The sequence below is a fragment of the Brassica oleracea genome, chromosome C9, assembly GCF_000695525.1.
Source record: "Brassica oleracea var. oleracea cultivar TO1000 chromosome C9, BOL, whole genome shotgun sequence".
In the NCBI taxonomy this organism is placed as follows: domain Eukaryota; kingdom Viridiplantae; phylum Streptophyta; class Magnoliopsida; order Brassicales; family Brassicaceae; genus Brassica; species Brassica oleracea.
This window is the reverse complement of record NC_027756.1, coordinates 52,569,114-52,581,795: the sequence shown is the minus strand read 5'-3', so window position 1 is coordinate 52,581,795 and position 12,682 is coordinate 52,569,114. Positions and strand designations below refer to the sequence as shown.

The 12,682-nt window shown below is 35.8% G+C and overlaps 2 protein-coding genes across 2 annotated transcripts in view; both read right to left on the bottom strand.

Moving 5' to 3' along the window:
- LOC106315332 (tropinone reductase homolog At5g06060-like) overlaps positions 1 to 1,403 on the bottom strand; it is a 3,668-nt gene extending 2,265 nt beyond the window's left edge. The window contains exons 1-2 of the mRNA XM_013753067.1: positions 1,220 to 1,403; positions 868 to 1,079 (exon numbers count right to left, since the gene is read on the bottom strand). Coding sequence (XP_013608521.1) covers positions 868 to 1,079; positions 1,220 to 1,290 — 283 coding nt within the window. The 5' untranslated portion in view covers positions 1,291 to 1,403. The remainder of the gene's footprint in view (positions 1 to 867; positions 1,080 to 1,219) is intronic.
- A 4,332-nt stretch (positions 1,404 to 5,735) lies between these two features.
- LOC106318354 (tropinone reductase homolog At5g06060-like) lies at positions 5,736 to 7,726 on the bottom strand. Its single transcript, XM_013756290.1, has 5 exons — positions 7,611 to 7,726; positions 7,315 to 7,522; positions 6,433 to 6,649; positions 6,229 to 6,335; positions 5,736 to 6,099 (listed from the first exon to the last, which is right to left on the bottom strand). The coding sequence occupies exons 1-5, from the start codon at positions 7,679 to 7,681 to the stop codon at positions 5,914 to 5,916; spliced, it is 789 nt and encodes a 262-aa protein (XP_013611744.1). The 5' UTR covers positions 7,682 to 7,726; the 3' UTR covers positions 5,736 to 5,913.
- Between the last annotated feature and the right edge of the window lie 4,956 nt (positions 7,727 to 12,682).

The window sequence follows — 12,682 nt, the reverse complement described above, 5'->3', positions numbered from 1 at the left end:
CAACCCGGTCAAGCTTTGACCAGAAATCGATTTGACTAAACCGACCGGTTTATCCTAACCAAACCGAAATCAATTTAAACCGATTAAACCAGTCAAACCACCGGTTTGACCGAGTTACCGAGTTGACTCACCCGGTCGACTCGGCCGAGTTGGCGAGTCGCCGGCGAGTCACCGGTGTCGGTCACCGGCGGCGACGGCGGAGATGCGGCGGCGGTTTACCGGAAAGTTTGCCGGCGACGGCGGCGCGTGCGTTTCACGCGCGCGCGAAGGGCGGTCTTCTGGAGGCGCGTGAGGGCTCGTCCGGGCTCCGATCGCGGCGCGGTTGGTGTCTACGGTTTCGTCTCGACGGGAGGAACACGATGATGGCCTTGGATGCACGAGATTAGCTACGGTTAGAAAGTTATGGTCGATTTACTAAAACGACCGAAAATTAACTCAAAACATGGCGGTTTCCGGTTACCTTGAGCTGCGGTTGATGGTGATGACGAGCTTGACGACGTCCTGGTGTGCGGCGGCTCCGGCGACGAGCTCAGATGAGCTTTCTCCCTTCCTCTTCTCTCTCTCTCTTATAAAGAAAAATAAATTGGCTTTTGGGATAGTTTGGGGTTGGGGTCCTTAGACATTGTTTACCTGAATACAAAACAAAATTGGAAAGAAAAAGAAAATTAGATTTATTATGAACGACATAAAGCTAATGTGACAATAATTTAAAGGCAAAATAAAACCACAAGTTTCAACCAGTTCAAGGCCAGGACCAACCAAATAGGTTGGTTATAAGATTATCCAGACGGATAAGGAACTTATAAACAACTTTCCAGATGATACTATGTGTAAGAATCTGATCAATATGCAAAGAAGAAGAGAAACTTACAAGGATGTTGAGCTTGCCGCTAGAAGCAGAGGAAACTTGCTGCATCAACTTTTCCCTCTCGCCCCTATCGGAAGCATCACAGACTGAACCGGATACCTTTAAATCATTGGATCTCCAATCATCCAAGCATGCTTTTAGCTCTTCTTGGTTCCTTGAACAAGTATGAACTCTTGCCCCGAATCTTGCGAGTTCCTCAACTATTGCTCTCCTGAAGAGTACAGAGATTATGAGTTTAATATTCATGCAATGATGTCATAAACTTGATTCAAATGTTGTTATATATAAGATGTCAACAGGTTTATTAATCACTGCATAAACCAAACCAAAACAAAACATATAGAAACCAACCCGATACCACGAGTACCGCCGGTTACTAGAGCGGTTTTTCCGGCGAGGGACCATCTTTTGTCACTCTCCATTGTCTCGAGCAATCTCTACTCCACGAATCTCACTGTGCGGCTGTTAACTTGTCAGAGTGAAGCAGTTGGTCAACTCCCATATCCATCCATGGGGATGTTCCTATTAGCCATCGACTGACGATGGGCCCGTTTATGTACTTACGGCCCATTTATCCCATTATAGTCGTACATAATGCACGTTAAACGTTATCTACACAGACGTAGTCATGAGTTTATTAGGGCAATGCAGGAACTTTAATTTTAGTCCTTAGAATTTTTTATTATTATTGTTATGGTAAGGACATTGTTAAGAAACTTTATGTAATGTGATGATTATTGGTGAGACTTTAACATATCCGACAACTTCCTCTTCTGCGTGTAAAATAAAGATTATCCTTGATCCTTGAACAATTTTTCCAGCAAAATAACAACAAAAATTGCTAGCAGACTAGAGACAAGTGTAACACAATGTCACCTTCTTGAGATAAAAATGGAACAGAAACAGCAACTCAAAAGTCTAGCAGACATCTAAAGATTGGTATCCTTCTGCAACATAACTTTACAATTTTGTTCACAATCAAATCTTTGTTGAGAGTACACGAATCATATAACCTAAAGTCAGCTTGCCCAGTTGAATATTAAAGAAAAGAGCTTACCCGTCGTTTGGTTTTGCTCATACTTTCTTCCTCTTTCTGAGGAGAAACATCTTTAGGACGCGGAGTTCTCTTGTACTTAGATTTTGTTGATCTTGAAGGCGCCATTAGCTAAGCCTCTTCTATACAACCTTTTCAAAACTGAAACCATGTTTAGTTTTACCAAAGATTCAAAACCCAATAGCACTATAAATCACAAAAGCTCAATCCTACATCTATCTGTTAATACAGCAAGCAGAAACCTAATTGATTCTACAATTGCTTCATCTATCAGTTTCAACAGTACTTCCGCTCAAACCCCGAAGAAATGATTAAGATATAGCTTTCTCCGAATTTGAAATCAATCTCCTTAAGCAACTCTAGGTTAGTTTATACTCGGCAAATTCGAATCACACGACCTGAAACCTCTCGATTTTAAGCTTCAAATTTCAAATCGAAAGCTCACAAATTCAAAGTTTTTTTATCGAAAACGGAGGAGAATCCAAGGATGTCGAGTCTGGAGACAACAGATCGGTCTTGTGTTGCGAACTAACCGAGAGGATTTCGTTTGCGGGATGAAATCGTCGGAACACCTATCTCCAAATGCTTCACCGTCGAGAGCGAAGCGAATCGGGAGAGGAAGAAGCACGACTTCAATCCGTGCTCACAAGCTGCCAGCTGGCACGTAAGGACCAAAAAAAAAGTTCTTAGTTAAAGTCGTCCTTCATTTTATTGCTTATTTTTTATTTTCTTTTCAGCCCAAAATATCTAAGGATGCGGCCCAAGGACAGCAATAATGTTGCCCTTAGGCCTTGGATTGGTCTACGAGACACAACCTTAAATGTTATAATGGAAAAAAAAATATAAATAAAAATGGAAGAGTATCCCGTTTGACTTTGGATGCATCTTCATGCGCACGGTTTGTGAAGGTGCATGTGAAGCAGAACAAAGAGCCAAAAAAAAGAGAAAGAAAATAAATCGAAACAAGAGGAAGATAAAAGGTTGCTATATTAGGAAACTCTGATGGACGAAACATAATAAAAAGAGCCATCCAGAGAAATAAATTTTGATGAATAATTAATGAAAATGCAAGCATGAGCATGTGCATTCTGAGCTCTCCTTTGAAACCGATCTATCTTATCTTCTTTTACACTAAAGAAGTCACCTACTTGCCACCCTAACCTTTCACTTTCCTATTGTACACAAGGCCACTTAAGAATAGATGTGTAATGAATAATGGATGGTGCAACTTCAATTTAAATTTCTTAAAAGGGAAAGCAAGACTAAAGAGGATATAGTCGTACTACTTAGTATAAAATGCTTAATATTTGTCTTTTTCAGGTGTGAACCGTTCGATACTTACCCAAGAACCTATGATTTGCTACACGCCGCGGGTCTATAATTCCATCGAAAGAAAAAGGTAATGGCCACTTTGTTCTCCCAACTAGGGATGTTAACGCAGGGTAAAATAACCCAGTCGAGCCCAACCCACAAATAACCCAACTCAGTTTATACCCAACCTGCAAAAACCGAGAAACATCAAAGTTAAAATCCAAACTCAGAAAATAACCCAATATGGTATAGATTTATCTGTGGGTGCCCAAAATATTATCTTATTTATTATGATATTTTACAATATCATTAATGTGAGCTTTAATATATAAACAAAATTTTGTAATTTAATAGAAAACTTGTTTTAGCGCAAAAACTCGTTTACGATTTTGGCGAAAAAACTCGTTTTTTCGGAAATAAAAAATTATTTTGCAATTTTAACCGGAAAACGCATTTTGCGGTTTTAGTAGTAAACCTCGTTTTGACATAAAAACTCATTTATGGTAACGAGAAAACTTGTTAAGTTGTTTTTGTAGTTTAGCGGAAAATTTTCTTTTTGCGGTTTTTGGTCGGTAAATTTGTTTTTGTGGTTTTGGTGGAAAAACTTATTTTTGCGGTTTGCGGGAAAAATAATCTTTATGCTTTTGGCAGAAAAACTCATTTTTGCGGTTTTTGCGGAAAAAATTGTTTTTACGGTTTTGGCGGGAAAATTTGTTAGATTTTGGCGGAAACTCGTTTTCGATTTTGGCGGGAACAATCTTTTTGCGATTTTGGCGGAAAAAACTCAGTTTTAAGGTTTTTGCGAGAAAATTCGGTTTTGCGGTTTTGGCAGGAAAATTCAGTTTTGCGGTTTTGGTTTGAAAACTTGTTTTTGATTTTGACAGGAAAACTCGGTTTTTCGGTTTTGGCGGGAAAACTCAGTTTTTCGGTTTCGGCAGAAAAACTCGGTTTTTTGGTTTCGGCGAGAAAAATGGTTTTTGCGGTTTTGGCGTGAAAATTGGGTTTTACGGTATTGTCGGGAAAACACTTTTTGCGGTTTTGGCGGGAAAAATCAATTTTGCGGTTTTCAGTCGGAAAACTCGATTTTGTGATTTTAGCGGAAAAACTCGGTTATACGGTTTTTGCGGAAAAATTCAGTTTTGCAGTTTTGGCGTGAAAACTCGGTTTTGCGGTTTTGGCGGGAAACTTAGTTTTATGGTTTCGGAGGGAAAACTCGGTTTTGTTGTCTCGACAGAAAATCTCGATTTTTCGGTTTCGGCGGAAAAACTTGTTTCTGTGGAAAAACTTGTTTCTGTGAGAAAATTATTTTTATGGTTTTGGCAGAAAATTTTTTTTTTTAGTTCTAACGGAAAAAACGATTTTGCAAATTTTATATAATTTAATTAAAGTGGTAAAAATCTATATATATAATTGAAAACACATGGGTACACTATTACCATTTTGTATTTACCCAACATAAATATGGATTTTAAAATAAATACTCATGGTTAACCCAATTAATCTTAGATGGATAAAACCCAACCCATTATTAGTGGGTTTTGGTAAACCCATGGATAATTACCCATGTTAACATCCATACTCCCAACTAAAGAAAAACGCTTCTGCTGCATTGTTATAGCTTGGCAGGTCAGGGAGCTTCTTCTGGTTACAACAAACTGCGGCTGTTCTGTGCCCGATTTTTTGCATCTCTGTTCGAGGATAAGTGGGCTTTCAGTCTTGCTTGTTCTCGACCGGTTCCCGGCGTATTGGAGGATTGTACAGGTGGTTATGGAGCGATTTTCTCAGGTTTTTGTTCTCTAACCTCTCCTCGATTGCATCTTGCGTGTTAAATGGCGGTGACGGTTGTAAGTATCGAGGCGTTCATCGAGAGCTAGTTACACCTGAAATGATCATCGTTGAAGGTTGAGAACGACAATCGATTTCTAAGGAGTTTAAAAACGGACTAGCGGAATTTAGTGGGTGGGCGAAGCTAGTTTAGTAATAAAATGACTTGGAAAATTTTGTTCAAATCGACCTTGTAACCGAAACTGAATTCCCGTTTTCGGGATGATTTTATTATTAAAAAAAAAAAATGTGTTCCCCTATCCCATTTGAGAGTACTATAAACAAAACTTTATGTGGTGGCCTTGTTCAGGTGCAACATGACAACGATCATGCTAGAGATGGACCGAATTTTGAGACCTGGAGGACGTGTATACATAAGGGACACTATCAACGTGATGAGTGAGCTTCAAGAGATTGGAAACGCAATGAGGTGGCACACGATCTGAAGGGCCTCACGCAAGTTACAGGGTCCTCTTATGCGAAAAGAAGTTTGAAAAGAAGGTCGAGTCGTCCGTCGATAAGCATCATACCAAGAAGAAGAAGAGGAAGAGTAAAGGAAAAAGACATTGACAGGCATTATCATAGTACAAAATACAAGGGCTGAGCTAGAATTCTTGGGGGTTCCTTTGATCAATGTGTAGTTTAGTTGGGAGGCTTTTGGAATTTGGGACAACTTGGGGGACCTCTAAAAAAACTCTGAACTAAATGCAAGGTTCAGTCACTAAACAAAAGTTGAAAATACAAATGCGAGAATGTTACTACAGGTTTAAAGACGTCAAACAAGACCACCATGAAAAGGCCTCAAGAACGGGGGTTCTTGCTGTAGTAATAGTAAAGTGGCGATGAGAGGTTGTGGTTACATAACGTAACTGAAACCGTTGACTGTGAATCCTCCGTCAACAGCAATGACCTGTCCAGTGATGTAAGAGGCTGCGGGAAGACAGAGGAACGCAACCAGCGATGCGACTTCCTCTGGTTCTCCAACGCGCCCAAGTGGGGTGCGGTCAACTACAGCGTCAACAAAACCTTTCTTCTCAAGTAGCTGCATAAGAACATAACCTTCAGCTCGGTCTCACTTTAAACACAATCCCACACAACTTTATCAATCTAAGTGAAACAATGTTCCATATACTGCATTATTTGAGGGTATAGTAGAGAGAGAGAGAGCTACCGGTTGAACAAGTGAGGTCTTGATGTACCATGGCGCCACGGAGTTGGTTCTGATGTTGTCGCCTGCCCACTCGCAAGCTAGATTCCTTGTAAGCTGATTAAGTGCTCCTGAGAAAACAACCACAACCACAATGTTATCTGCTTTTGACCCTCCTTTGTTTTTTGTTTTTTTTTTAATCTGAATAGTGGAAAACAATTGACTCACCTTTCGTTGCACCATAGATAGATGCAGTACTAAGACGGACCAGGCCAGCTACAGAGGAGATGAACACAATGCTACCAACCCCAGATGCTTTTAAAAGAGGATGTGCAATTTGGGAAATATGGAAAGCGGACTCCAAGTTGGTCGACATGATTTTCACATAATCCTCACTCGTGTACTCCATTGTTGGTTTCCTTACACTCGTTCCAACATTATTTACCTGAATACAAAACAAATAGAGATTTTTTTCAACAAACCACGATGTCTGGCGACCGAAATCAACCGACTAATCTGTAAGTTCGATGCCGACATAAATTTTCTGGTGGCCAACGGCATTTGAACTGCCCTCAAGTGCCACTAGCCTAACCCCCATAAGCTTTACGTTTTTAGAATTACTGAAACGAGACAAAAGGCTAATGTACCAATGACTCAAGGCAAAACCACAGCAGGCTAAGAGCATCTCCAACCCATAACACTATTTTAATGTCAAAACCACACTATTTTTGGTGGAATTTCAACACTAAACTTCACACTAAAAGTTATTTTATAATATTATACTTATTTAACTTTTTATTTGTCATTTATTTAATTGTACATTTTATTAATAAAATAATTGAATAGTGTTTCAGTGGAGTCAATAGTGTGTCACACCAAATTAAAATTATAGTGCGACAATAAACTTGGAGAGGTTTTAGTGTAAAAATTAGGCTAAAATAATGTTGTGCAGTTTGGTTGGAGATGGCCTACGACCAACCAAATAGATTGGGTTGGACGATTTCAAGATCATATGATGATTCTAATGCGTAAGCAATCTGAACGGAATGCAAATAAGAAACACACAAAATCGTTTTAGCAAAGCAATTTGCAGGAGAAAGAGAAACTCACAAGGATGTTGAGCTTGCCGCTAAAAGCAGAGGAAACTTCTTGAATTAACTTCTCCCTCTGATCCCTATCCGAAGCATCACAGACTGAACCGGATACCACTAAACCGTTGGACTTCCAATCATCCAAGCATGCTTTAAGCTCTTCCTGGTTCCTTGAACAAGTATGAACTTTTGCACCGAGTCTTGCTAGCTCCTTAACTATTGCTCGCCTGTGAATAAGTGTGATTCATATGTTATTGTAAGTTTTGATCTATCGCGAGATGATTGAAGCGAATCGAGAAGAGAGGAGATGCTAACCCGATTCCACGAGTACCGCCGGTTACTAGAGCGGCTTTCCCGGCGAGGGACCATCTTCCGTCACTCTCCATTAATCTCTCTCCTCCTGGAATCTCACTCGCTGTGCGTCTGTTAGTGGAGCTGTGGGCTCAAATCCGGTGAGGATGTTTCTAGTGGGCCTCAACATGCGATGAGACCATTTATGCACTCAGGGCCCGTTAAGCCCGTTACAGTCTCTCCACCGTCAAAATCCGTATTACACATAAGTTTACCAGGCCTTGTGGATTAATCTACGGAGACGCGAGTAAATAATGGGGAAAAAAGTAGGGTAAATAAAAATAAAATAAAATAAATAAATAAAAATGGTGAGTTTCTCCATTTGACTTTGGATGCATCTACATGCACACGGTTTGTGAAGGTGCATGTGAAGCAGAACAAAGAGCCAAAAAAGGAAAGTATATTGAGACAAGAGGAAGAGAAAAGGTTACTAAATTAGGAAACTGTAATGGACGAAACATGATGATAAAAGAGAAAATGAGAATGCAAGCATGGGCATGTGCATTCTGGCTCTCCTTTAAACCCGATCTCTCTTATCTTCTTTTACACTAAAGAGGTCACCTATTTGCCACCCTAACATTTCACTTTCCTATTGTACATATAAGACCTCTTAACAATAGATGTGTAATGAATAATGGATGGTTCAAATTCAAGTTAAATTTCTTAAAAGGGAAAGCTAGACAACAGAGGATATAGCTTTCTTGCTTTACTTGTTTGTGTATATAGGTGTTGCATGCACATACACTAAAATAACCTTGAGGTACAATATTGGTATTAGCTTCTTAAGGTAACTATTGATATATTGATTCTAAAATGTAGATTATGATATTTAACATGGTTGTGAGTAATTATTCAGATTACTAGAAATTCTTACAACTTTAAAATTATGTATTAAGTCTTTTTTTTTTAAACTTCTTAATATACTCGTTTTTTTTTCATTCAATCATCTTTTCTACAATAGTTATCCTAAAGCTCAAGGAAAATAAAGTGAGAGGAAATAATTAAAAAAAGAATTAAGAAAAATAAATTGGAATTGAGAATGAGAAGAGCACATTGAATAATCAGAAGAAGAATTTCCAAAAGAGGAAATGATGTTACAGCTGGTGGTTACAAGTTATTAGATAAATTCTTTTTTTTGATAAAACTGACATAAATTCTTTTTATTCCGTTTTTATATTCCTTTTACATTTTTATATCAATGTGTTAAGTTCTCCTCAGTTGCAGTTGCAGAGCAGAGTCTTTATTTTTTCTAATTCTCTGTTTCTTTATTCAGTTTTGTGTCGATGCTTTGTAATACTAAGTCAGAACGCCATATTTCACGAGGTTTCCTCTTTTAGGCAACGTTGAAATTTGTTGCCTCCCCCATTTAAAACCATGTTTTTCATTAATAACCATCGGTTTCATTCTTTCTTTCTCTTTTTTCTATATTTTTTAAATTGATTTATAGATTTTCTGTTCTCTCTCCGTACAGAAAAGTCGGCAATTGCATCGTCCACAAAGTCAAGAGGCTACACTTTGTAAACCACAAGTTTTTTTTTAAACTGAAAAAAAAACTCAGTTTAATTAAGTTAATTTTAAGTTACAAAAAAAAAACTAAGTTAATTTTCTGTGTGTTTTATTATATTTATAGATAATAAGGTTTTCTTAGAGTGAGATTAGGTATTGTTGAGCTGCAACACTTATGTTATACTTTTTCCGTTTCAAAATGATCTATGTTTTAGAAAAAGTTTTGTTTCTAAAAAATACATATTTTACATTTTCAATGCATGTAATAATGATAAAATTGTGAACTTCGAAGACATTAATTGTGTTTACTGAACTTTGATCGGTTAAAACTGTGGAAAATAGCTAATCACGAAAAATAATGGATTTATTATCAGGAGTTTACGTATTTTCTTAATATGTGTGAAAACTTCAAAACATACATTATTTTAAAACGGAGAGAGTAGTTACCAAAAAAATTTAGATTGATGTTGCGCTCAGAAAGGTTTAGGTTACAAAAAGATACAGATTAATTAATAATTATATAGGTAATTTAATTTATGGTAAGTAAGATTGGTTTCAGTTAGTAATAACTCAGTTTAATTTTTTTTTCAACAATAACTCAGTTTAATTAATTCATTTGACTCTAGTTTTTGAATTTTTATTAGTTAAAATTCAACTGAAAATCCAAGCGTCCAAGTTTCTTGAATTCTTTAAATCTGATGTTAAATTTTATAATATTTGTTACAACTCTACAGACTAGAAGACGTGAGTTCTATTTCCCTCTAAACGGTTCAATAAATCGTATTTAGATCCACTAACACAAGTTTATCAAATTGTCTTTGAAAAAAAAACAGACAAAAAACAAAGGTAAAATTACAATGTACAAACGTTGGCATATGTTTATATAAGGAGCTGTAAATGTGAAAAGACCACTTTCACTTCGATCAATCAGTTTTTACCCTTATCACAGTTACAGGTTACAAATCTAAATATATGTATACAAACAGTGTGTGTATTCAGATCTGCAAAGTTGGTGTGAACCAAATAATAATCATCTGTCCCCTCATATGCTCAGTGCATTTCTATTTAATTCGATCATTAATACTTTAATAGAGCATTTCCCTGTTACCGAGAGAAATAAGGAAATAAATAAGTTTATTACGGATTTGTCTCATGGGTAGTTTTAGAACATCCAGGGTAGGTAGAAACCACACAAATTTTTTTAAAAATAACAATAATAATATTTTAGCTGTATAAATATATTTTAAAAAGTAAAAATCGGTTGAACCATTAATTTGTTGTCATGTGGAAGTCTGAGTCCCTCAACACTTTAGTATAGTCTTTGTGGAAAGAACGATTTTTTCCTCTCTCCATTTTTTTCCTATTTTTGAGTTATTTTATTGATGAGAGACCTAAGTAATCCCAATAAAGATGGTCTCATGGCTACAAAATCAACTACCAGAAAAGTAAATTTTCAAACTCCTACGTACTATTTTCAAACATGTAAAGAGTAACAGTAAGAGTAAGAGTCAAAACAATCTTATCATATAAATCCATGCGCCACTGTGATGTATATAAGTAAGAATGTTAATTTAGATTTGAGGTCATGTGGCCATCCCTTATAAGTTGATGGTAAAATTGATTGCCTTTCCGTTATTCGTTACTTAAGCAAAACCCGTCAATAAAATATAGATATCATCATATCAGCTATTTTTTTATATGTCTTTTAGTTATCGCTTGACCAAACAATTAATATTAAGTTTTTGTTTTTCTAATTTCCTCGTAGGCTTAGAGCATGAGTTAAGGGGGTTCTTATTTTTTTTATTTGTTTATTTTTGTTTTTTTAATCTAATTTTTTTTTTAAATTAAAAACGAACCATTCGCGGACCGCCACGTGTCAGTGGAATCCGCAAACAATACCAGAACCAAAGCAGATTCGCCTCTTGTGGAAGAGAAGGAATAACTGAATTTTAATAAAAATATGGGCTCCACCCCTTAAGAACCATGCTAAGGGGTGCCGTTAATTATGGTCTTATATGATAACTGGGTTACCCAAGAAAATGATTATATGATGACATCTACTCTCTAATTTCTCTTAAAACTACTCTCTCTGTTCCACAATATAAGATGTTTGGAGAAATTTTAATGATTCAAAATATAAGATGTTTTGATACTTTTAAGGTATTTTAACTTTATTTAAAATTTGTCAACCAATTACATTTTACTGCATTATTTATGATTGGTTAATTTATGTTTAATGTATAATATTTAATAATATTATCTTTTACAAAGTAAATTTATTAATTTTTATGCTTTCAATCAAAACATATTATATTAAGAAACAGATAGAGTATTAGATTATATTTAATGGATCAGTTGAGACATTTTCTAACTGTTAAATGGTTACAATAGTAATGTTGAAAAAGAAAAGGAGAGTTTTGATTAATTCTTGTTGAATCTATTCAACTAGTTAAAAACATAAAAGTGAGATCTGCGTACAAAATATTGGACCAATTAAAATCAAGTCTTTGCCAAAACTAACCCACAACTTGATTTTAATCCCAAACCTATACCCAAATTTGAATCAAATGCAAAAATAACCTAAAAGCCTAGTGAAATTACAGCTCAACCCCTTGTGACCAAACAAAAAAACAGATGCCATTTTTACGAATATAACCCCAGTAAATCGTCTGAGTCGTCTGAGATGTTGGAAGTCGTCTGGACGACTGAAGTGTAAGTCGTCTGGTACCAGTTTATTTTAAAAATAATTTATAAATCTTGTAAAAAAATATTTTGATGCGTGAAAAATAAAAATCAAGTAATTATAAACAGTTTTAAGTGATATAAATTAAGATATGATAAAATTGATTTGTTTTGAAGATAGATGAGTGGAAGTAGTGAATCATGAAATACTTTGGTTTAGGAGTTTGGCAAACATATGTTGTAGTATTGTATGTATTGTTAGGGTTAGATTTTGGAAAACTAAAATGTTTTTTTCAAAAATTAGTTTTCACCTATATGTGTTTATTTATGTGTATAGTAAACACTTTTCAAGTTTGATTTGATTTTATGAAGTCTTAATTATCTAATTAAAGACTTCATAAAATCAAATCAAACTTGAAAAGTGTTTACTATACACATAAATAAACACATATAAGTGAAAACTAATTTTTGAAAAAAACATTTTAGTTTTCCAAAATCTAACCCTAACAAAACATACAATACTACAACATATGTTTGCCAAACTCCTAAACCAAAGTATTTAATGATTCACTACTTCCACTCATCTATCTTCAAAACAAATCAATTTTATCATATCTTAATTTATATCACTTAAAACTGTTTATAATTACTTGATTTTTATTTTTCACGCATCAAAATATTTTTTTACAAGATTAATAAATTATTTTTAAAATAAACTGGTACCAGACGACTTAAACTTCAGTCGTCCAGACGACTCAGACGATTTACTGGGGATATATTCGTAAAAATGGCTTCTGTTTTTTTGTTTGGTCACAAGGGGCTGAGATGTAATTTCACTAGGCTTTTAG

Bases quoted from the DNA above. Each gene is read 5' to 3' on its own strand.
- LOC106318354 (XM_013756290.1), bottom strand. From the start codon at position 7,681: ATGGAGAGTGACGGAAGATGGTCCCTCGCCGGGAAAGCCGCTCTAGTA. The intron at 7,523-7,610 runs GTTAGCATCTCC...ACTTATTCACAG, and splicing joins GGCGGTACTCGTGGAATCGG to GCGAGCAATAGTTAAGGAGC. The intron at 6,100-6,228 runs GTAGCTCTCTCT...GTTCTTATGCAG, and splicing joins AGACCTCACTTGTTCAACCG to CTACTTGAGAAGAAAGGTTT.